At 39.5% G+C, this 26,113-nt stretch overlaps 1 protein-coding gene across 4 annotated transcripts; it reads right to left on the minus strand.

Moving 5' to 3' along the window:
• Positions 1-1,599: 1,599 nt before the first annotated feature.
• Positions 1,600-25,001, minus strand: LOC306854922 (tRNA (guanine-N(7)-)-methyltransferase-like). Of its 4 annotated transcripts, none has more exons than XM_079393236.1 (6): positions 24,740-25,001; positions 24,523-24,662; positions 18,467-18,651; positions 3,161-3,274; positions 2,022-2,123; positions 1,600-1,855 (listed from the first exon to the last, which is right to left on the minus strand). In XM_079393236.1, the coding sequence occupies exons 1-6, from the start codon at positions 24,817-24,819 to the stop codon at positions 1,706-1,708; spliced, it is 771 nt and encodes a 256-aa protein (XP_079249362.1). In that variant the 5' UTR covers positions 24,820-25,001; the 3' UTR covers positions 1,600-1,705. The 4 variants fall into 4 exon arrangements, with proteins under 4 accessions (XP_079249362.1, XP_079249364.1, XP_079249363.1 ...); XM_079393238.1 differs by having other exon boundaries at positions 1,942-2,123; positions 24,740-24,939; XM_079393237.1 differs by having other exon boundaries at positions 24,847-24,926.
• Positions 25,002-26,113: the final 1,112 nt, after the last annotated feature.

Genomic DNA, 26,113 nt, shown 5'->3' on the forward strand with positions numbered 1-26,113 from the left:
CTTATTATTAGCCTATTACTATTATTCTTTCATTCTGTTTGAGAAACGGAAAAATGAAAATGAAGCTGGATTTTTCATATTTTTTGTTTGTAGGTGAAAGAAAGAGCTTTAATATTTGTTTCACATGTATTAAAAATGTTTTAACGAGAATTGTTTTTGTTTTTTTAGGAGATCATTATGTAGTTTTAACGGCATATCTCGTTATGACCAGAAAAGAAAAGGATGCTGTTTTAACAATATAACATCTCGTTATTATGAGAAAAGATGCTGTTTTAATGAGAAAAGGGTCATTAAAATGTCAATATCTTATTACGATTATCCAGAACATTTAAACGTTCACTCATGAGGCTGTCACTTTGGTAGAATGATTTTGGAACATACATTTTTCTGGAGTGAAACTTGCTTTGCATTTGGTTATATAACATTTTTCAGATTTACTTTTTTCATAATCTAACTTGTTTTGTGCTGCTGCACTGTAAAAACTAAACGTTCCTGGAGGCACCTTTTGGGTTTCTTCACATTGCCACACCAGCGGAACCCTGTGGAACCTCTAAGCACCCTTTCAAAAGGGGCGGTTCTCTGAGGAACCTTAAAGGTTCCTGGAGGATCCCTTTTATTAAGAATGGTGGTGATATGAAAATTCTATTTTTTTTTATTCAAGACACAGGCTTCCATAGGAAATTGCTCAAGACATCCCAGATCATGCCAATAAGTCAAGGATTTGTGATGTTGCTCATTTATTCGACATACAAAATGCAAATGACTCTCTTGAATTATTATGTGTATGTAGGAGTCACTCCTGAACATGCAATGCAGCTCAAAGCAAGAAACAAGACACATGACAGATTACACTACTTTTCAGTTGTAGAATGCAGTTATCACTCCTGTAAATAACTGCAATCTGTGCACAAATGAAATTGAGTGCCAGGCTGATTGAGCTGTCTGATGTGATTCATGATCTGCTGCAGTATTTCAGTGCCTGCAGTCAGCCTGAGAGATGATTGACCGTCAAACATGTCAAGGATCCTGCGGTCTGAACGCATGTGTGTTTGATCTCAAGAGCAGTCGCATGTGCAAACATTTACTCTGTAAATTGTACTCAGGTGCATGTGATCATACAAACATGCGTGTGCTGCAGCACGTGTCTGGAAACAACAATCTCAGTCACTTTGGATTTGGATTTTGCCAATGCTCTTTAAAGAATAGTTCGCCCAAAAATGAAAATTAGCTGAAAATGTGCTCACCCTCAGGCCATCAAGATCAGGAGGAGTTTGTTTCTTCATCAGGTTTGTAGAAACGTGTCTCTGCATCAGTGTCTCATCAATGGATGTGAATGGGTGCCGTCAGAATGAGAGTCCAAACAGCTGATAAAAACATCACAATAATCCACACCACTCCAGTCCATCAGTTAACATTCACTGCTTATGTAGGTTTGTTTATGTTTAAACTCACTTGTAGGACAACACCACAGAAGCTTCCTAATGAAGCTCTCAGTACTGACTTGATGTGTTCAGCAATCGCAAAACGATCAAAGTATGTGTTTATGTGCATCCATATGAAAACAAACAGTTCAGACACAAGAAACAGAGAGAGGCACTTAATATAAAAAACATTTAATACAAAGAAAATGCCAAGAACAGTGTTTATTCACATTCATAAATAACATTTTGCTTGCTGATGATCAAATCGTCTGAAATGGAAACAATTATAGTGCGGAGGCTTCATTCGAGGAGCGTCGCGTTTGAGGATCTTCCACTCTGAGGAAAACTGCTAAGAAATTCTTGCCTCCGTTTCTCTGAACCTTCTTTCCCTCCTCCGTACATGTTCCCAGATGGCTAATGATGATGTCATCAGCCTGCGACGCAATCAGCCCAAACATCACGTTAACCAACCCGACACAGATAAAATCACAGCCATAATCTGGTGCTTTAATATGATTACCGTGTTCAGGAATTCAGGCCAAATAAACAAGGTCTTGGGTCTTAAGTTGTTAAAAGACAAACGTTCAGAGGTAAACGTACCAGTTGTTCATCAGACACTCTGCAGAAGAGAGGATGATCGCTGAAATGCTTGACGATCCAGTCGTGAACCTCCTCAACATCTGTGTTTGTGTACACTAAACCCTGCACAGAAACACCAAGATGAACAGAAAACACATTGAATGACTCACCACACGTTCATTCACTGAATGTTTAAATGAGAAGTGATTTGCGTGCAGTGCAACAGAGCCGGTTCAGGACGTGCACACACGACACACACCTCCGCATCGCTTCATCTCAACTATTGATTCGACTCTTGCCCAACACATTTTACGTGAAAATCAATGGGCTTGCCTTAAATACTTTGAACCGTAACAGATTTCCCTGACAGAGGGGGTCAAAATAGCAACACAGCAAACATGGGATCTTATCGGCCATGCCATTGGCATTTACTCTGTAGACAGCGCAGACAGAATAATTGCAAGATAAGATTCTGGGAAGTGACACAGGTTTTCAGCAGCCCATTCGTTCTAACCAGCAGTGGAAAACTTTCTAATCTCTTTATTTGACGTTAATTGAGCCTCCATTCACTCAGCATACCTCATTTTACCTTTGTCCTCACTGCGGCCAAATCTCCATATACATTGCTAAAGCGGCTCGTCTGTCTTTCACTGGCCTCTCCAGACGTCTGCTCACCCCCAGCGGGGCACAGCACTCAGACTGCTGAATGTGCAGTCAAGTCTGTATTAATAACCCACCTTCACAAACACAAGCCTGGCATTGTTCTGTTCTCATCGACCTCCCCCAGCGCCGTCTCTCTCTCTCACACACACACACACCCTCAGACAGATGTGCACACACTAGAGGCCATATAGAGATAATATGACAAGACTGACATGTTTCCTCTCATTCCATATGAATAACACTAAGGTAAACCAAATAAATAAAAATGGATGCTCTGCACGGCCTCACAAAGAGCATTTACACATTAAAGGACTGAAAGCTATACAGCATGATATAAAGCGCTGCTCTGACTGCAGGAGGGAGGTGCTTTCAGGCCAATGCTGCGGGTTAATTAAGGATCTAAACCGATGCAAAATGTGCTGGCAATTAAAGCCTTGCGCTCAACATCATGCATTCATTTGTTTTAAATGGCTCATTAAAGAGGAAAGTGTTCTTACCCCGACTCTGAGCGTGTACGCATACTCCGCCAGTAACGTAGGGCTGATAATGCGCCACTTGTGCTTGGTTTTCTTAAAGTGTGGATCCGGAAAGAGAAAGAACATCTTGCTGAGCTGCAAACGACAGAAGATTTATTGGTGGTTTGTGGAACTGTATAGCTCTTTGTGTCACAGCATAAACCATTGTTAGGGAAGACAGTTGCTCAATTCAGAACTGCTTACTATTCTAACCATATCTTGGTAGCACTTTATTTTACAATCCTGTTCATATGTACTAAATAATTATTATAGACATTACAATAACTACTAAACCTGAACCTACACCCAAACCTAACCTAACCTGTTATCTTATGTTACCCGGTACTTTCTTAGATAAGCACACTGTTACAAGTAAGTGCACATACTATAAAATAGAGCACAACCCATTACTTTCTAATGGCAGGAATAGTAAGAGTACACAAAAAAAAAAAAACTTTGAAAGTTTACTACCAATTTCAGAGTGAAAGTTTTACAAATACTTACAGAGGAGTCACATTGACTGATTGATTTATTGATTGATTTTTTTTTAATACAGTCACTTATTGCTTTGGCACAAAATGCATTCAATAAAAACATCTTTCAAAACACATGAACTGTTTTCTCACTTAGACACATAGGCGTAATTTACGGGTGGGATGGGTGGGACATGTCCCCACCACTTTTTACCAGGCTCGATATTGTCCCCACCACTTTTAAAAAGTAACTGAAAAATAGATTGCGTAAGGTATGTATTAAAGGAAAAGCACCATCTACAAATCGTCACTCTTCATAATCTAATTCATTCATTTAACACATTTTTCCGCCGGTCAGACGCTTTTCAATGTCCTCAAAGATTAATATTAAGTCTCGTTGTGAAACTATCGCGAGATATGCGTCATGGGATATGTAGTTTCCTTTCCCTATAATTAGTCTACAGATCCTGTACCTTTCTTTTTACGATGTTCGTATTGTTTGGATACTGTTTCAAGGTTGAAATATTTTATTTGAGATTTTTGAGAAGATTAATTGGACAATATCTCTGGTCCACAAGTCAAATCATCACTCACTGTAGTCATCATTGAAGGCTGAATAATAGTTAAAGCACTTTTAGGCAACAGGACAATTTTATGTTATAAACAATGTTATGACTTTAGTTCATAGTCCTTTAATTCAGTTTTGTATTAAATCACAGCGCGCTCCAGTGGCCGCTAAAAAACATGATTAGCGACAGTATGTCTATATTCACGTAAGTTAAATATAATATGTTTTCGTGTTAAGCAAAGTAACTTACTGTGCGTGGCTGCTTCACTAAAAAGCTTCTTATATCACTTACACACTTTCTTTTGGACATTTTGTTGATGTTTTAACATTTATGCTATAGGTAGCAACATTTACCGTTAACTAGCCTTTACATGTGGGGTGGGGGAGGAAAAAATAGAGCTTTTATAAAAACGTCATAAAAAAAAGATTCGTCAAAAAATTTCATTTATTTAATTATTTAATTAATAAAGGTAGTTTAACCATTTTAAACACAAATTAACTCTCATTCATGTTTTACACAAGGTTTTGCGTAGTTCAGGATTGGTTAAATTATTTGATTGGATGAGGAGAATTTTGTGGGCTTGTCTTGACTCTTGACGTAATGTTGATTAGAAAATATGCAAGTAATTCAAAGTAGAATGAATCGTAATACACACATACACACAATTGTGCAATTAATGAATACGCTGCAGCTGAGCTGACCATGAAATGGTAAGTTCACCATATTTATCTTGCGTATTTTGATTGATATTAGCTACCCTGGATGTGTTGTGATAAGCAAAACGTAACATTCACATTGTGAATGTTACGTTTTGCTTATTCGGATGTTTATGGACATATTTGTGAATGTGATGCATGTGTACATCAAAGTGAAAATTAAGTGCATTTCCAACTCTGAACTCAGTCCCCAAGTAAATTCGGTTATTAAATAAACAAATAGCAAAACGAGTTGTGCGGTGTCCCCACCACTTTTCAAAGCAAAGTTACGCCACTGCTTAGACATAACGCCAAATCTCAATGTACCAACAGGCCTTTTCAAAACTGTTCAACTGAAGTTCAAATCTAAAATAAATGAAATACTATCAAAACAACTGCATGTAACTTAACACCTACACTCGTGTGGTTACTTCGAACAAAATCAGGCTAAAACAAAAGTTTGTTTGATGCTTGTTTCAGGAGTTCGAAAACAGCTTGCCAAAGTAAACTTTCCGGAAAAGTTTGCTTCAGTTGGTAAACACCTTCAAACTATCATAGGTCCGTAGTGATTACATAAATGGAGGGTGTGGCTCTGGGGCTCCGCCCGCTTTGACTTGGAAACCTAATATTGTTTTTCATATTTAATACTGTTCAGTTATTTAATTTAAAGCCATCTATCGTATGAAGTGTTGTATAAATAAACATGACGTTAATTTACTGGAGTGCTGGATTGCTATAGTGCTATGCACTATGATCAGATGCTTTCTCTGAATCATATGGTCACTGTCATTTTTGTTGTGTTTATTTTGTTATTGTGAGGAAAGCGTATTTACATATTCATCTAAATGCCACTCTCAGAAGCACAGACAGCATCTGGATGTTCATTAACAGTATATCCCTGCACAAGTATTTCCAGCTTCTTTTTACTTCTATAACCAAAGAATGAAAAGCTTTATATTGGGGACTATAATGTAAACATGGATCATGTAACATTTGGTGGCAAAGTGTTGATTAGTTGTACCTCTTGAAATCCTTCAGTGGCCAGTTTTGAGCACCTTGGTTTGAAACAACTGCTCATATGGTGGCCATGATTGTTCCCACTAGTGTTGTCAAAAGTACCAACTTCAGTACTAGGTACCGCTGTTCACTAAACAGTGCTCAAATGTTAGCGGGAAATGGACATTTTTAAAATTGCAGTACTGACTGGTACTTTTGACAACACTAGTTCCCACCCTTCTGAGGTGCATGTATCCTGTCTGGAACGCATCAAGTCTGCACAAACGCAGGCACGCTAGAAAGATTCATCCTTAGCTTCTTCTTTCCAAACATTAAGAGCGATAAAAATGTCTTTGTACTCGTATAAACTAGAGTTGCAGTTATTTCCCCACACAAGTACTCGTCAATGCGGGTGTCTACTGTTTTGCTGTCTTCAGTAGTTTGTTGTGCTTGTTTTGTGATATTCCAACTGTAAAACAACCCAGGTTAGTGTTGCCACCTTATGGAAAAACTTAGTAGTGGAAGAAAGTTCAAAGCACATGTGTAAGTTGACCAAGATGGCGGCGCGAACACGTCGCGAGGCTCAGCGTCTCACCAGTTTTTGCAATTTTGCAGTATTTTTCCTGCTCATCTCGGGTCTGTTCTCACTGAACAGCTTTGCCTTAACATCATACATCCGACAGGAGCTTTTGGATATCGGTCTGCTCTTTTCCAACAATCTTATAACCAATCATCGACTCATCCCGGAGATCTCCAGAACACCCGAGGCAACGCACTCTGCTCGGCCGGGCGGAAGTGCTCACAGGCGGCGCCGAGATCGTAAACAAAGGCGGGGGAAGCGCGGAGGACTAAGAGCTAAGCTAAAGCTAACACCGCACCGGCTCTCTTTACCCAGCATTTTCCTCGCTAATGTGCGGTCATTGGTGAACAAAATGGATGAGATACGACTTCACATCACCCATAGTAAGAAACTTTTGGACTGCAATGTCATGGTTTTCACTGAAACATGGCTACATAGCGACATACCCAATAATGCTATTGATCTAACCGGACGCTACACGCTCCGAGCAGATAGAACGGCAGATGACTCCGGCAAGACCAGAGGCGGAGGATTGTGCATTTATGTGAACAAAGCTTGGTGTACGAACTCTGACATTGTTGGAAAACACTGCTCACCTAACCTAGAGTTTCTCATGGTTAAGTGTAGACCTTTCTATCTGCCGCGGGAGTTCACTTCCACCATCATAACTGCAGCCTATATTCCCCCGGATGCTAATGCCAAGCTTGCTATGAACGAACTGCATGCGGCCATTAGTAAACAACAGACTGTACACCCGGAAGCTGCATTTATTGTTGCGGGTGATTTTAATCACTCCAACTTAAAGACAGTGCTCCCCAAATTCCATCAGCATGTCTCCTGCCACACTAGAGGAGAAAAAATTTTGGATCATGTTTACACAAACATCGCAGGAGCTTACATCGCGACTCCCCTCCCCCACCTCGGACAGTCTGATCACCTTTCTTTGTTTCTCACCCCCAAGTATTCACCCCTCATCAACCGTGTGAAGCCATCAGTGAAGACCATCAAAGTGTGGCCAATGGGAGCAGAGTCTGTACTTCAGGACAAGTTTCAACACACGGATTGGAGTATGTTTGCTTCTCAGGCTGCCAGTGGCTCTCACACGGACATTGACATCTATACCACCTCTGTACTGGACTACATCAATACCTCCATTGACAGTGTCACAACAGAGAAACAGATCACAACGTACCCTAATCAGAAGCCATGGATGAACAAGGAAGTGCGGCTCTTGCTGAAAGCCCGCAACACTGCTTTCAGATCAGATGACGCTCAGGCCTACAGCATATCCAGGGCTAACCTGAAGAGGGGCATCAAGAAGGCCAAGCACTGCTACAAGCTAAAGGTAGAGGAGCATTTTTCCAACTCTGACCCCCGGCGCATGTGGCAGGGCATCCAGGTCATCAGTGACTACAAGCCATGCAACTCCACTCCAATGGTCACAGACGTCTCCTTCCTTAACGAGCTAAATGACTTTTATGCTCGCTTTGACAACAACAACAAGGAGACAGCCACCAAGATCACACTCTCAGGAGACCATCAGACCCTCAAACTCACCTCCACAGATGTCTGCACAGCATTGAGCCGGATCAACGCATACAAGGCTGCTGGCCCCGACGGCATTCCTGGACGTGTGCTCAGGACATGTGCAGAGCAGCTCGCAGGGGTCTTCACAGACATTTTCAACCTGTCACTCACCCAAGCAATGGTGCCAACATGCTTTAAGTCGACATCCATTGTGCCAGTGCCGAAACACTCCTCCCCAACGTGCCTGAATGACTACCGCCCCGTAGCACTCACACCCATTGTTATGAAGTGCTTTGAGCGACTGGTCCTGGCACACCTCAAGAACTGCCTCCCACCCACACTGGGCCCACACCAATTTGCCTATAGAAGCAATAGAAGCACTGAGGATGCAGTAGGCACAGTACTGCACTCGGTACTCACACACCTGGAAAACAACAACACATATGCACGGATATTATTTGTTGATTTCAACTCAGCATTCAACACCGTCATTCCCTCCAAGCTGACCACTAAACTTGGAGACTTGGGTGTTAACACCTCCCTTTGCAGCTGGATTATGGACTTTCTGACCAACACACCTCAGCATGTTAGGTCAGGCCTCACCTGCTCTACCACCATCACACTCAACACCAGCGTACCACAGGGCTGTGTGCTGAGCCCATTTCTCTACTCCCTCTACACCCATGACTGCAGGCCTGTGCATGGATCCAACTCCATCATCAAGTTTGCTGATGACACCACAGTGATTGGCCTCATCAGAGACAACGATGAGACTGCCTACAGGGAGGAGGTACAGCACCTGGCTGCATGGTGTGCTGACAATAGCCTGCTCCTCAACACCAGCAAGACAAAGGAACTTATTGTGGACTTCAGGAAGAAGAAAAGTGGAACGCATGACCCCATCCACATTAACGGGATGGTTGTTGAACGTGTCTCCAGCTTCAAGTTCCTGGGAACCCACATCTCGGAGGACCTGACCTGGACCACCAACACATCCAGCCTAGTCAAGAAGGCTCACCAACGCCTCTTCTTCCTTAGGACACTGAAGAAGAACCACCTGTCTCCAATCATCCAGCGGAACTTCTACCGGTGTGCAATTGAAAGCATCCTGACCAACTGCATCACAGTCTGGTATGGGAACTGCTCAGCTGCTGACCGCAAGGCACTACAGAGGGTGGTGAAAACCGCCCAACGCATCACAGGGACACCACTCCCTGCCATTGAGGACGTCCAGAGAAAACGCTGTTTACGTCGAGCTCGCGGCATTCTTAAGGACTCCTCTCACCCTGACCATAGACTGTTTAACTTACTGCCCTCTGGGAGGCGCTTCAGGAGCCTCCGAACAAGGACAAGCAGACTCAGGAACAGCTTTTTCCCTACAGCTGTTTCCCTACTAAACTCTGCCCAATGATACCCCCCTCACACACCACTACAAACTCTTCACCCCTCCCCATCATTAAATCGATTAAAAAAACAAAAAAAACAACCAATCTACACTGAGTACTATGTACTGTAAATTTTTATTTCTATGCACTTTCAATGTTCATTGCACTAGTGTTTATATATCTTAATTTATAGCTTATTCATATCCATTTGTAATTATTTTCATAGTTTTTGCTCATAGTGTACATACATTTACTGCACAACCCATCTGTATAGTATGTTCATATCACCCATCTGTATATCATACTGATAGTATTTAAAAACTTGTAAATTATGTCCATAGTACTACTGCCTTATCTGTATATTTCTGTATATATGTAACATATTGTAGGCACTGTATATCCTGTACCTCTGCTTATTGCACTTCTGGTTAGATGCTAACTGCATTTTGTTGCCCTGTACCTTACATGTGCAATGACAATAAAGTTGAATCTAATCTAATCTAATCTAATCTGCGTGTATACTGCATGCATGGTTAGAAAAATCAGGCTACGCACATACCTAGCATACGTGTAAAAGCCAAAGTATATTTTGTGATGGAACAGCCATCTCTCCATATTATCATCACCACCCCGTCCCTTAGATTGCCCGCCACCCTTCAGCAGGTTCCTGGTGGGAGCAGGTGTGAAAGACAAGGGGCTTGATTAGAAACAGGACTGGCGCCATGTGATGAGGTGCACCTGAAGTGAATGAAGCCTCGTCACCACGTTAAAGAACGCGACACACACATCTCCCAGAAATCCTGAATAATTCAACCAATCCGATGATAAAATTCTTGAAGTCGAAACTCCTGAAATGTTTCCAATTTTGTGTACAATATGCATCAGATGTTCAGCCAACGGTCTGTGGGTGTGATGTCTGAGGCGGAGACTATCCTGCCACTGAAGTGGCGTGGTTCCTGGGAAGGAGAGCTGCCATAAAGAATCTGCTGTCCCTCGCTACCCGGACTGAATAGGAGAATCCGAATCCCATCGGAAAGCCTTCACAACTCCTAATCACAGTAGGGACACCAGATACCCTTGTCTATTTAGACACTTGTGTTCCCCATGGACACTTCATTCTTCTTATTGGACATTTTATGTTTTGTTATATAAAGGTCTCTAAAAGGCCTGATGCCTTACCCACTGTCTTGCATTGCTCCATTTCACAGCGCAGCTGCCCACCAGCTGATAACATCGTCCTTTCTTGTTTGAAAATGTTTGTGAAAGCCCAGACTTGGACGGAGAATCAATAAAGATGTTTCTCCGACATGAGCTGGAGAGGTATCCCTGGTCTGCCCACTCCACATGGAGCCTGGTTGAGGAGGTAGCACTCCCAGGTGGGCGGTACAAGGAAAAGTCTGAGGCCTTATGATGGGGATGATGCTTGGGGGGTGAGGGGGGTTGTATGTGACTAAACAGCCACCTCCCCATGTCATCATCCCCACCCCTGTCCCTTAGATCGCCTCCTTTACCAGGTTCCCAAAGGGAATAAGTGGGAGAGAGGAGGGGCACAGTTGCAAACAGGACTGGTGGCATGTGATAAGGTGCACCTGAAGTGAATGAAGTCTATTCTCTAAAGCTGTTAAATTCCGGATTTACCTCTCCTCTTCCCCAGTGCATGCATGCTGGTGTCCTCATAGGCCCAGGAGAAGGCAGAACTTAGACCTGTAGCCCTGTGCAGAAGGCATGCACTGCCGCCATGGTTGTGCTGAAATTGTCAAGCTACTCTGCCCCTCAACTGCCCCTCTACTTCTATGTGCTTCCATAGAAGTAGAGCAGCTATAAAGAAGCTGCTGTCCCTCGTGACCCAGACTAAAGAGTGGAGCAGACATTTTTGATGTTTCATTTATGTTAATTAAAAGCCATTGCTCCTCCTGTCATGCCACTTGTAGTGACAGCTTGTGCACTGGAATAGGAAATGGTCAAACTTTGAAATATTTTGCCCATTGATCACCAAATGAGTCCTAGCTGTCTGTCATTATGTGAAGACTGCCAAGTGTGAATCACTGATCAAAATCAATGGATGCCACATGCAGCACGATTACCCAATCCACTGCGTGATCTGCACACTACCGTCAGCATTTCTGCTCACTGAAGCCCATGCAGACGTGAGGGGGTTGTCGACTAACCTGCTGCTCGCCTGGAATTCCCCCCTTTGTGAGCTTTTATTACACTCAAGACCACCTTGCGCTCCTGCCGTGGCCCGCAGTGGGGGAATACAGCCGTTCCCCTTCACATCAGCTGCTAATATTAGAATAAAGCTGCACACTAGGTTTTATTAGGCAAATAAATAAAGACAGACAAACTGTAGGATAATTACTGGGAGCAGCAGGGCCTCTGGCTGTCTTTTTAGGCCCCATTTCACAAGGTGGAAAACACACTGTGTTTTAATTAAGGCTTTACTAAAAGAAAGCAGTAAGAAGGGTGCTGTAAATAGAACTGTGTGTTTACTTTGGGGTTGTGCATGTACTATTCATGCCAAAAGCCCTCCGGCTCTGAAGGATCATTTCAGTCTCATTCATTTCATCCTCTTGTCATGTTCAGGTGTGGTGATGGTATTATTTACATCCCTGAGACACTGACATGTTTTGGTTTCGGTGGTGTTACTGATGCTATGAAAGACTTTAACTTTGTGCATCTCATCACACAGTTATTGCAATTTAATGATGCATGATTGAAGTCAAGTGATGCTATAGACTCGCTAGTGAAAAAGTTAACTATACAACGCTGTGAAATGTAAAAAAAAAAAGGCCTTTTTAACTACTGTTATTAATCTTATTCAGGATATAAGCCTGGCATTTTCTACAAAATAAATATGGCACAAAGCATTTTAAAGGGGTGGTTGATTGTGATTTCACTTTTTAAAGTTTAGTGTGTAATGTTGCTGTTTGAGCATAAACACTATCTGTTACGACGCTGAAAGTTCAATGCAAACTTGTCTTTTAAAGTTATGTCAGTTTAATATCTACAGTTACGGCTCGTAGGGACTACACCGAGCTTCTTCCCAGGCTGGTGACATCACAAACCCTCAAATTTACATAAACCCCACCCCTGGGAACATGAAATAAAGGGGGCGGAGCCATGCTGCGCTACTATAAGGCCGGGACACACCAAGCCGACTTCAAAGAACTAGCGGCGACGAAAGCTGACGGTGTTGTCGCCTCGCGTCGGCAGCTTCGGACCAAAAAGCTGCACTCGAACACACCACATAGACTACAGCCGAGGGCAAACAAACATGTGCGTTCTGCGCATGCGTGAGAGGAATTAACTATCTATTTCAGCAGCTATCAATAGTATATATTCGTCATTCAAAAGGAGAAACCGAAACAAAGATATACAAGATAAACGTAGATATAAAACGTAAACAAAGCAGCGCTTGCTTACCATTTTAGGTACAACAGTCGAGTCAAATGTGTATGTTGGAAGAAGGTTTGATTGGCATGGTCAAATAAGAGCGTGGCAACCTGCACCAGATGCTAGACAGGGTCAAAAAGCACTGGACTGTCTAAAAAGAAGAGATGCTTTCTTAAAGTCGCTGATTTAATCACTACTGGGTGTAAGGGTACACAAACATGAAGGTTCAGTATGTACCGTACGTCTCAGTTTTGATGTCACGGTTCGGTGTTATTTCAGTACAGCAGGGGGAAAAAACTAAACATTGTTGTTGCTGTTTAATTAAACAGTGGTTTACTGAATAAATTGCTCTTTCTTTACATAAACTCAATTGTAATTTACATTTTCCTAGGAATAAAAATCTAGCTCAGCTTATGCTCTAAACTATTATGGCAAGCCGTTTTGACTTTTATTCATTCTCATAATCAACAATTCAATTTTTACTAGTTAAAATATTAATTCTTGGTATCAGGAATTAGATTTCCACTAGTAAAAATTGCTATTTTTGATATCAACAATAACATTTCAACTAGTAAAAACTCTAATTATTGATATCTGTAATTATATTTTCACTAGTTAAATGTCACCATAGGCTGCCATTCAAAATGTAATTGTTGATATCAAGAATTAATTTCTTACTAGTAACCCCTTTATTTTTGATATCAGTAATCACGTGGTTACTAGTACAGACGTCTATTCTTGATATCAACAATTTAATTGTCACTAGTGACAATGTTCATTTCTGATATCTGAAAATATATTTCTGATGTCAACAATTGGGAGGGTAATCTAAAATGACTTTTGTTACTGGTAACAATCACATTCATTATATCAGAAATTAACATTGTCACTAGCGACAATTAAACTGTTGATCTCAAGAATTCATATCCTGAGAATGAATAAAAGTCAAAACGGCTTGCCATAAAACTATAGCCCTTTTACATTACTGTAAGCATACAATTAACAACAGAGCCCAAACTTAATATCAATTATTTATTTTTTAAATAATATTTTTTAACTTAAAAAAAATGCAAACATGTACATTTTTAAATTAATTATAAATGATAAAATTTATATTTGTTGTTGAAATGCATTCATTTACACAGTGGCTGTCATAACCTGTTTCATAACAGATTTATTTAAACATACATTAAATAATTAAGACATCACTAACAGGTGAAATGAGTCTAATATTTCACAAAATGCTCTTCTGTAGACTTCATTTCTCTCGTGAACTAACGAGCTGTGGACATTGACGACTTGCCTGATGTAAATGAAATGCTACATGACATTTTGTTTACAAGCTTATTTATTCAGGTCTATCCGAGGTTGAAACGCTGATTGAGCGATTACATGAGGTAAGATGTTCATTCATGTTTATTTCACGTTAAAACTAGCAGTAAAGAGGAAGCGATGATCATGCTGTTTGAACGGAGGCGTTTATACAGCAATCTGTCTCGCCACATCAAAGAGTGCCAAAACAGCATATACTGCTTATATTTCCTGAATAAATGAACGGATATCATTTGAAAGATGAGACTTTGTTTCTTATCAAGTAACAATATATAAAACTGGACGTTTCCAGTGAAGTTCCACTCGTGCAGTAGTTAAAACAATGCTGTATTAGTGCACATGCATACCGAAACCAAAAGACTCATTCCGAACATTTTTGGTACGAATGTGTACCATTACACCCCTATTACTGACACCACCTATGCTTTTTGTGTTCATGGTTAAGTGCTGGTCTAATTTCAACATGCAGTTTCTAGGAGATGTTTACTAGCCTAGGTCTTTAATTAACATTAACATTAATTTGTGTGCACCCCACATTCCAAATTGTCCTGGTTGAAGTGTAGCCTAAATGCAGTTGGTCAAATCGGTGTTGTTTTGAGCAAATAAATTGCATTCCCGCTGAAAAACAAGCAGTCTAGAGTGAAAATGCTTGGGAACTAATGTGGTCGGAACCAAAGTTTACAGGACTGCGTTCTCTGGAATCCTCTCAAGCGGAGGACTTCTACATTCCGATTGGTCATAGCTCATTACCATAAAGTTGACCTGACTTCAACTCTCCTCGACGCCCACACCGTCCAAGACTACTCGCCGGAGCTCGCCGCCGGCTCACATGAATGACTTCCGGCCACTTTGACGCTCTCGCCGGCAGCAGTGTGAACGCACGGTTACAGTTTATAAAGTTTTAAGAATCTACAATTTTCTTAAACTAACGCATTGTTTCGCTTCAGAAGGCTTTTATTAACACCCCGGAGACGTGTGGAGTAATTTTATGATGGATGGATACTTTTTTTGCGGATTCAGAAACAGGGGCACCATTCACTGCAATTATACAGATTGGAACAGACAGGACAATGTGGAATATAACTCCAAATGTGTTCGTCTGTGTCAGACATGCCTAGGATGCCCTGAGGGTGAGTAAATCTTGGAATACTTGTCATTTTTGGGTGAACTCTTCGTTTAAACTGGATTTGCCCAGATCTGCTGCACACCTACAGATGTGCTATCAGGCTTTTGAGAATCTGATCCATCAATGACACCAGGACAGAAAGAGCTTATGGCTAAATAAGAACACCATTCAAAATAAACGAAAGAATCGTCATAAAAGGTCAAATTATCTGATAATTGAAGAGACGCACTGATCTTGATGGTCTTCAGAGGTCTATGGAAGCTTGTTTCCATCATGGGACAAAAAGGGAATTGCAACTCACAATTATGACTTTTTTTTCTCAGAATTACACGAAAAAGTCTGAATTGTGAGATATAAACTCAGAACTATGGGATACAAAGGTTGCAAATGCCTTAATTTTATTCCCTCATGGAAACAGGCTTCCATAGAGGCCTTCCCTATGACATAATTGCTGTTTCAGTTTTGTGCACGTTTCTACATGTTGATGATGACTTTGATTTGCTAAACTTCAGTTTCTTTTCTTCCAGGAATAATGATTCCGAGGGGATCAGTTGATGGGTTAGTGATGTGAGGACTGAACCCTCTCTAGGGGTCTGTCAGTGGCTGTTGTTGACTCTTCGGAGTCTCTTTTGACTGATCCTAGACGTTATACGCAGCTGTCCTCTGACCCTGGTTTTTTAAGCTGCAGGTACATGATGGATCTTCCCCACAAGGCACAACCTTCTCTGCTGGGCCATGAATTTATACAGGGCTTGTTTTATTTCCCTCATCTGCAAGTCTAGACAATCTTCTTTGCACTAGACATTATACATAAAACATTTCTTTGCTTCAGTATTGCGTCCTTGAAGTGTACGAGTCTATGGCTTAGAGAGTGTGCTGCTGGATTGGACAAATCCCAGGTTTATTAGTGTTCAGTAGATCAGTGGGTTGCTACTGATAAAACAGACCACCATATACAGCTGCTAGAGAGAAGACCTGAAGACAAGTCGAGGCAGAGTTGTAGTGAAATGTTTAGGCATTTATTCTGGTGTGGAAATTAAAGCATGTGGATTCTGGTGTTGGTGTGTCCTGAGGCTTGATGATATTTGCTACAACAAGACAAAGAATTGGTGAAATACATGCCAGCGTTTCAGTGGATTCAGCACAGTACGCTAGTGATAACAAGCACTTGATAAGATTGGCTACATTACTTCAGGATCTTTTTATTATGTGTTTGAATTGTGCTGCTAGATTAACTCAACTTTACATCTTGGTGTGTGTTTTTTTTTCTGACAGTTGTCTACCAAGGAATGGTAATCTGACAAAAATCACTCATATTTATGATGCATATATTTCAGGTGGTCACGCAGAAACCCCAAGGTAACATTTGCGAAACTGAATGCATTTTGAACCAAAGCAATGGATACTTTAGTCAACAAAAAAACAAGAGCACTGGACTGAATGTGTGAAGGTTTTGAAAATGTGTATTACAGTGTATTAAAATGTATGTAACCAACTGTGTAGAGTTCAGATAATTTTGTAGGTCTAGTCATCAGTGTGATTTCTGCAGGTCGACAGAATTATAAATCGCACTAGTCTGCAGTTACTCTTGTGGCTATAAATATTTTACTCAAGGTAACTGCAATAATTTGTACATTAATTTCAATCTGATGATGAGCACGAGCAGAGTGACAGATTTTTGATTTCAATGATACTTGGGAAATCTCTCATGCGTGGTCATTGAAACACTATGGAGCAGGGATCTTACAAACATCACACAGTAGCTAATAAATATGGGATGAATTAAGACTCAAAAGGATTAATAGATGCACGCACAATTATCCATGTACTGAATATATTTTATGCATGTATATTACTAACCACAAACATATGCCTTTCAATTTGAAGTGTGTGGAATTCGGGATTAAATGACTGTGCAACGATTTGTAGAAATACAGACATGTTTGCAAATAAAAATGTTCTGTTCTGCATTAATATATCATAAATTTCTCATGCCAAAAGGAATCGGTCTTGTTTGAGCTGATCTTGTCCGGACATTGTTGAAAAGCATTTGTTTCAGTGCACATTCGCAAATTTTTTAAATCGTGCACACGTTAATGAATTGCACTGGGCCTTGTTCAAACGAACAAGATCGACTCAAACAAGACGTTAATAAATGCACGGATTCCCTTTTGCATGAGAAATTAATCAGGGTTCGAACAGAAACTGCAAGATGAAATTCAAGGACTTTTCAAGAGCTACTTTTTTTTTTTTTTACGGATTAAAATCAGAGATCACAATATTGTAATTATCTTTCAAATTCTAATAAATAAGCGAATAAAACAAAATGGTACAAATAAAGTGCAGCACATGCAAAGCATGCAATGGCTGTGGCAACCTGAAAGGATACTATGGCAAAGTTATCGCTTTCCTTTTTCAAAGTGATTTCTTTTTTTTTTTGAATATGTGATTGACCTGAAGTTAAAGCTTCATCATGCACTTGGAAGGTTATGAGCTATATCATGCTCGTAGACACTAGGGGTGTGACAATAAACTTAGATGAGACAAAATACAGATATTTGCTTTACTAGAACGAGACAATATTTTTTACATTTATTTGTGCAACACAAAATGCTTCAGACTTTATATGCGTTCCCAAATGAAACAGCACATGCAATAAAAGAGCGAACAATATAATGCAAGCACTATCAAAGGTTTAACCACAAAGTCAACGTTTTACTTATATGGTGAGACCACTTTTCACCTCGAGGAGTAACGTCACGAGATCTCATGCGCTGCTAAAAGCCAGGCAAAACGGCTCTGTATTTATATCAGACGCGCTGCATCGTTAATTTTGCAAGAAAAGATCATTTTTATTTTCTATAAAAACAAACACTAATTTCATATACACTGCCTTTTAAACATTCAAGTACCTTTTCATAAATATGTCTGTTTTCAAGGGTTTTCCAGGACTTCAATTTCAAAAAGTACACTTCAAGCACCTTGTACGAACCCTGATTAATGCAGAATATAACTTTTTTATTTGCAAACATGTAAGTCATTTAATCCTGAATTCCACACTCTCAAATTGAAAGGCATATGTTTGTGGTTAGTAATATACATGCATAAAATATATACAGTACATGGATAATTGTGCATGCATCTATTAATCCTTTTGAGTCTAAAATCATCCCATAAATAAACACTAAAGCCAATGAAACGCCATCACCGACCTGTCCCTTGGTGAAGAAGTTGGGCAGGTACTTCATGGCGTTGCTGCGCAGGCAGGCGATGTTCTGGTAGCTGCTGGGCTCAGCCGCTCGCAGAGAGCGAATGCGGTCCTGGACATAGTCTGAGACCTTCACCCGGATCTCCAGACCCAGAATCAGCTGCTCGGGGAACAGCTTCGATAACTCAACTATGAGACGGAGAGAGAGATTCAGTAGCACTTTACTTTAGGGAGCACTATTCACTATTAGCTCATCAGAATGCGTATTACTAGCGTATCGGCTGTGTATTAGTTCTTACAAAACACATATCAATGCCTTATTCTGCATGAGCATATTTTAATCTAAACTGAACAACTACAACTACCTACTTTCAATAAGCATATTAGGAGTTTATTGAGGGAAAACTCTTCTCTGATCTAATCTAAAGTGTTACCAAATATTCACTTAAAATCAAACCTTTAATACAACCACAACTTTACAATTAGGCTAGCGCTGTCTCACAAGCAGTTTTTTCTCTTCCATCTTTATTTGACCCTCTTACTAACTAACTCTAGCACTCTCTATCACACAAAACCGCTTGTTTCAACATCAGTAGCAGAAGGACACAACTGTCCCGGCACTGGAGAGAAAAGCTGAGAGAGGCAGCAGCTGTGGACATGAAGGAGCCCATGATAACTCAGCTCTCTGATATGGGTAATAACGTCATGTGATCAGACCATGTGACGCACTCCTCCAATGCATTATTAAGCACAGTGACCGATCACAGACATGCCTGTTAAGATCATGACTGCATCAAAGGTGTGTAAATGTGTTTTGTGCTTCACTGTTTGTATGAAAGGCTTTGATGAGTGAGGGCCTGATACCGGCACAGATCGATGAAGCACTCGTCTCAACACGAGGAGGATGTGTTTGTTCTGCAGCGGTGCTTAAAACATATCGTGTCCTCGTCTCCAGCTACATTAACACATGTGATACATGTTGAGATACAGCTGTGGGTCATTCCTTGCAAACTGAAAACAAATTTTAATAAATCTGTTTTGTAGAGGAGCATCAAGATTCAGAGCCAGATTACAGGAGGGTAAAACTTCAGAAAGATTTATGTTATTTTCACATTGAACAAAATCTGTTGCTTTTAGCAATCTTTGTTGCATTGCGTGCCAGTGGTGACCCTTCAAAAAAAGTGAAAATGCCTCTCAGACAGGTATTTTGTATGCCACTCTTTGATAGAGGGAAACAAGATACATTTCTAGTTTCTACATTATTCTTTCTTCAGATTTTCCTCTTTAAATACAGTACAATAAGCATCAGCTGTATGCAAAGTGACCAACATTTGGTTTTTGACCACTGAAAACGAGTACAATTTAACAGTTTAGTCCTGAAGCCATATTGATATCTCAAAAATTAACCATATAGGGCCTTAAAAATGAAGATGCCAAAAGATGCAAAAAAAAAAAACGTTAAAGTGCTTTTTCCCTTAATTCAAGTCAATCCAGTGCTTGTTGGAGGGAGTATGGAGAACAAGTAGCACCGCATACACACATCTTTTGGGAATGCCCCTTTTTATTTCCTTACTGGACAAATGTATTTGGTTTCATTAAGAAAACTGTACAAGTTAATTTACCCAGAGACCCTTTAATAGCTATCTTGGGAGTCAAGACAGATTTAATAAAAAGTGAATATTAAAATGAAATGGCTTCAGAAAAGGCCACTGACTTTTGAGGAATGCTTACAGAGAGTGAGAGAAATCTATGTGATGGAAAAAATAACGCACAGTTTAATACTATATGTGTTGAGCAATGGAAACCCTTAATGAAAGAGCTGGGTGAGATAGGGTCGTTTTTAAACTTGATTTTTTAATTGTAAAAGCTGGTGATTTGGCTGGTTAACTCTGTGTCGTTCTTGAAGATTTTGATCCCATCCAAGGCTGACGTTCTGTGTTCATTGGTTTTGTGGGTTTCATTACAGTGGTGTATTTTTATTATTATTAATATTATTATTTTTATTTTTCCCCCCACCTTTCGTGTCTCTTCTCTTTATTTTTCTGATCATGCTGTAAAATGTAGATATGCTACAAACACTTTTTTTATGTACAAATCAAGACACTGTATCTTGCATGTTTTGAAAGAAGAAATTGTTTAATAATAAAAAAAAGTGCTTTTTCCCATTTTTGAACGTTCACCACTGGCACATAATGCAACAGAGATTGCTAGTCAACAGATTTTACTATAGACCAACCAGTCTCTGTGTAAACAGCCTATATCATAATGATGCTGCACTCTGAAATCATTGTATCCTCCTATAATCTGGCTCTGAATCTCATCGGAAAATTCTCATTTTGACAAAATCAAACATTTGAGCCAGGAGCGTTTCTGAAATGTGGTTGATTTGACACAGAATGACTCTTACATCCCTTCAGAACGTCGCCAGGATTGAAGGTTTTACAGTTTGATTTGACACGACCAGCCTTAGAGACTTTCCACAAACATCCACTTCTAGTTTACTATACAAAACTATGAGTTAACATTTGAAGACTGAGGTTTAGGCAAGCTTTCCTTTTAAATAAAATATCAGGTGTGAAACTCGTTGATCCTGACTGGAACTCTATGGGGTCAGCTGTGGGGCTGTATGTAAGGGCAGTGCTGGTAAATGTCGCCCTCTTGCAGCTCTGGGATGTAACTGACCAATAACATTCAGTCATTACCACAAACATAACACAAGACTAAAATGATCATGCGCTTCATAAAACATAACGTATTATAACAGCGGATATGTAAATACAGGCACAGATCATGTTCATACTCCTGAACTATCTCCCTTTACTCAGAAAACTGTCTACTCTGAACACATTTGTAAAGATTAGACAACAAAACTACGCATGTAGAATGCATATTAAATGCAAGTATCTACATTAATGTTTCATATAGCTTTTGTAAAGATTCAAATGTAAAGAAATATATATATATATATATATATATATGGGTGAAATATCAGTGTTACAGATATGTTTATGAAACAACACAGTTATTCTGACCTGTACTTATTCAAATATAAAAAGTGAATTATAATTCTGAAAACCTTTTTGCTGATAAATGGGTAAAACCTAGTGGTTTGAAAGACAGTGTCAAAGATTAGTAAAGACTTATAATTACAATTAATTAGTATTTTACTGCTGCAGAGGTTTTTAATGTCAGCTAATGATTCTTGTTCTAAATATGCCTGACAAGATTTAACCTATTATAAACCTATTATAAACCTATTATAAACCTATTATAAACCTATTATAAACCTATTATAATGCTGAATGACATTGTTCTCCTGTAAATCACAGTAACAATGTCTTCTTTTTCCTCTACTAATTGTTGGTTACTGTTGTCCGTATTATTAATATTTCTCGTGTCATTATGAATATACAGTAGTCAACATTTGAAGTGGATTAAAGCAGTTGTCCCAAGACAAGAACGCATTTTAGGTTTTTGGACAACTTTAATGAAAGGTTTTGATCCACTTCAGATGTTGACTACAGGTGCATCTCAATAAATTTGAATATCATGAAAAAGTTCATTTTTTTCTTGTAACTTTTTATATTTGAGTTTCAATTAATGACCGTCTCTACAGTATAAATTCAGGGTATCTCTTGTTCTTTGAAACCACAATAATGGAGAAGACTGCTGACTTGGTAATGATCCAGAAGATGAACATTGACGTCCTCCACAAAGAGGGTAAGTCACAGAGGGTCATTACTGAAAGCTGTGGCTGTTCACAGAGTGCTGTATCAAAGCATATTAAATGCAAAGTTGACCGGAAGGAAGAATTTGGGTAGGAAAAGGTGCACAAGCAACAGGGATGACCGCAAGCTTGAGAATACTGTCAAGCAAAGCTGATTCAAACACTTGTGAGAGCTTCACAAGGAGTGGACTGAAGCTGGAGTCAGTGCATCAAGAGTCTCCACGCTCAGACGTCTTCAGGAAAAGAGCTACCAAGCCACTTCTGAACCAGAGACAACGTCAGAAGCATCTTACCTGGGCTGTGGAGAAAAAGAACTGGACTGTTGCTCAGTGGTCCAAAGTCCTCTTTTCAGATGAAAGTAAATTTTGCATTTCATTTGGAAATCAAGGTCCCAGAGTCTGGAGGAAGAGTGGAGAGACACAGAATGCATGTTGCTTGAAGTCCAGTGTGAAGTTTCCACAGTCAGTGATGATTTGGGCTGCCATGTCATCTGCTGGTGTTGGTCCACTGTGTTTTCTGAAGTCCACAGTCAACGCAGCCATCTACCAGGAGATTTTAGAGCACTTCATGCTTCCTTCTGCTGACAAGCTTTATGGAGATGCTGATTTCATTTTCCAGCAGGACTTGGCACCTGCCCACACTGCCAAAGCTACCAAAAGCTTGAATGACCATGGTGTTACTGTGCTTGATTGGCCAGCAAACTCGCCTGACCTGAACCCCATAGAGAATCTATGGGTTATTGTCAAGAGAGACACCAGATGCAGATGACCTGAAGGCCGCTATCAAAGCAACCTGGGCTTCCATAACACCTCAGCAGTGCCACAAACTGATCACCTCCATGCCACGCCGCATTGATGCAGTAATTAAAGCAAAAGTGTCTCCGAGTAAGAGCGGTGTTTCGTCAATGATTCAGTAACCCATTCATAAATACAGCCGTCACTTGCCTCGTTTCTGAATGAATCATCTGTTAGAATGAATCCATTGAATGAATCATCTGTTTGAATGAATCATCTGTTAGAATGAATCTGTTGAATGAATCATCTGTTTGAATGAATCATCTGTTAGAATGAATCATCTGTTAGAATTAATCTGTTGAATGAATCATCTGTTTGAATGAATCATCTGTTAGAATTAATCTGTTGAATGAATCATCTGTTTGAATGAATCATCTGTTAGAATTAATCTGTTGAATGAATCATCTGTTTGAATGAATCATCTGTTAGAATTAATCTGTTGAATGAATCATCTGTTTGAATGAATCATCTGTTAGAATTAATCTGTTGAATGAATCATCTGTTTGAATGAATCATCTGTTAGAATGAATGTTGAATGAATCATCTGTTAGAATGAATCATCTGTTAGAATGAATCATCTGTTTGAATGAATCATCTGTTTGAATGAATCATCTGTTTGAATGAATCTGTTGAATGAATCATCTGTTGAATGAATCATCTGTTTAAATGAATCATCTGTTAGAATGAATCTGTTGAATGAATCTGTTGAATGAATCATCTGTTTGAATGAATCATCTGTTAGAATGAATCTGTTGAATGAATCATCTGTTTGAATGAATCATCTGTTAGAATGAATCATCTGTTAGAATTAATCATCTGTTAGAATTAATCTGTTGAATGAATCATCTGTTTGAATGAATCATCTGTTAGAATTAATCTGTTGAATGAATCATCTGTTTGAATGAATCATCTGTTAGAATGAATCTGTTGAATGAATCATCTGTTTGAATGAATCATCTGTTTGAATGAATCATCTGTTTGAATGAATCATCTGTTTGAATGAATCATCTGTTTGAATGAATCATCTGTTTGAATGAATCATCTGTTAGAATGAATCTGTTGAATGAATCATCTGTTAGAATGAATCTGTTGAATGAATCATCTGTTAGAATGAATCTGTTGAATGAATCATCTGTTAGAATGAATCTGTTGAATGAATCATCTGTTAGAATGAATCATCTGTTAGAATGAATCATCTGTTTGAATGAATCATCTGTTTGAATGAATCATCTGTTTGAATGAATCATCTGTTTGAATGAATCATCTGTTTGAATGAATCATCTGTTTGAATGAATCATCATTTTTATTATGTAAATATTTTTTTTTGCATTGAAAGAAGTATAGATTTTTGTTTGCATATGCTGTCAATTACAGTTTTTAGAAAGAAATCAGAATCTGCATAAATCGGTATTGGCAGGTCACACTTTAAAATTTTTGTTTTTAAAAATCGGCCAAAAAATGGCAATCGGTGTATCTCTGGTTTTATACAAGACAAATATTTAGATATTTTCTCCAATAAGTTAAATAAGCACATATTACCCAGAAGTCCTCCGTATCCGCAGCCGATGTCAGCGAACTCCACCTGCGCCTTGTGTTTGTCCGGTTTCCCGCTTCCGCCCAGCGACCGGAAATACTCCGGGTACAGCTGAGACCAGTCCATCTGCTCAGGGCACACCGGGCTACCGACACACACACATCATCATCATCATCACACACACACACACAGAGAGAGAGAGCACATGTGAGAGACGCTTACTACTGGAAGCTGTGGTCGGCCATGGGGTTGGAGTGCGCTCTCTGCCGGTAATAGCGCTTCTGCGGCATGGACACACTCATCCTGCTGCTCCGCGGGGAGATACTCACTGTGTGCCGGGTTCACTCTAAATAAAGCCTGCTGTCTTCACTCTAAACTTCACATGCGATGTTTCTTCTTCGTCTGACAGACAAAGCTGGAGCACGAGCGCGTTCTCCCTCTGCTGGACATGCGCAGAACGTCATGAGCATATGACCCTGGACTCGAATTAGATTTATACATCTTCTGAATAAATAATCTTTCCATTGATGTATGGTTTGTTATGATCGGACAACATTTGTCTGAGATACAACTATTTGAAAATCTGGAATCTGAGGGTGCAAAAAAATCTAAATATTGAGAAAATCTCCTTTAAAGTTGTTCAAATGAAGTTCTTAGCAATGCATATTACTAATCAAAAATGAAGTTTTGATATATTTACAGTAGGAAATTTACTAAATATCTTCATGGAACATGATCTTAATATCCTAATGATTTTTGTCATGAAAGAGAAATGTATAATTTTGATCCATACAATGTATTGTTGGCTATTGTTACAGATATACCTGTGCTACTGATGACTGCTTCTGTGCTGCAGGGTCACATAAAAGGTTAAGGAGTCAGTGTATATTTAGTGTATAACTTTGTAAAAGATCTGTAAAATCTCAATTCTTTTGACAATTTGTTGTCATGTGGGATGTGAGAGTTTCAAGCCAAATGGCATATGAGGAGTTCAGAAAAGTAGTTGGTGAAAGAGGACTCCAGAGGGTCCCAAATTAGATTCAACTTTATTGTCATTTATGCAGAGTACAAGTACAGAGCTAATGAAATGCAGTTAGCATCTAACCAGAAGTGCAAGAATATAGTGTTTTATATACATATAAGTGCAGAGTAAATGAAGATATGATTTACAGAATATACAGTGGAATTGCTATATACAGTATTGAGCAGAGTATATACAGAATATAAAATAGGAATGCAATGTAGGGATTGTATGTACATTATGAACAGAGCAATGTAGATTATATAGATTACAGATTATATATACACATTATGAACAGCAGAAACGTGAGAACAGTGGTAATAAATAAATACAGCTGGATGAGTGTGCAAAGTATTGATAGAACAATGTATTCTATGCAAAATAGCAGTAGTGCAATATTTTATAGAAATAGTTTACTGTGCTTGTACAGTAACAACTTTAAACAGTTTATAGTGTAATAACTTTAACAATGTGCAGTCTGTGCAAAATATGAGTAGTGCAAATGCATGTGTGTAAAGTACTGTGACCAGTGCAGTAATAAGCAGGTGCAGGTTAGATTGGTGGTGTGGCGTTCA

The sequence above is a fragment of the Barbus barbus genome (genome assembly GCF_936440315.1).
Source record: "Barbus barbus genome assembly, chromosome: 35".
In the NCBI taxonomy this organism is placed as follows: domain Eukaryota; kingdom Metazoa; phylum Chordata; class Actinopteri; order Cypriniformes; family Cyprinidae; genus Barbus; species Barbus barbus.

Bases quoted from the DNA above. Each gene is read 5' to 3' on its own strand.
- LOC306854922 (XM_079393236.1), bottom strand. From the start codon at position 24,819: ATGAGTGTGTCCATGCCGCAGAAGCGCTATTACCGGCAGAGAGCGCAC. The intron at 24,663-24,739 runs GTAAGCGTCTCT...GTGTGTCGGTAG, and splicing joins GCCGACCACAGCTTCCAGTA to CCCGGTGTGCCCTGAGCAGA. The intron at 1,856-2,021 runs GTACGTTTACCT...ATTGCGTCGCAG, and splicing joins GAGTGTCTGATGAACAACTG to GCTGATGACATCATCATTAG.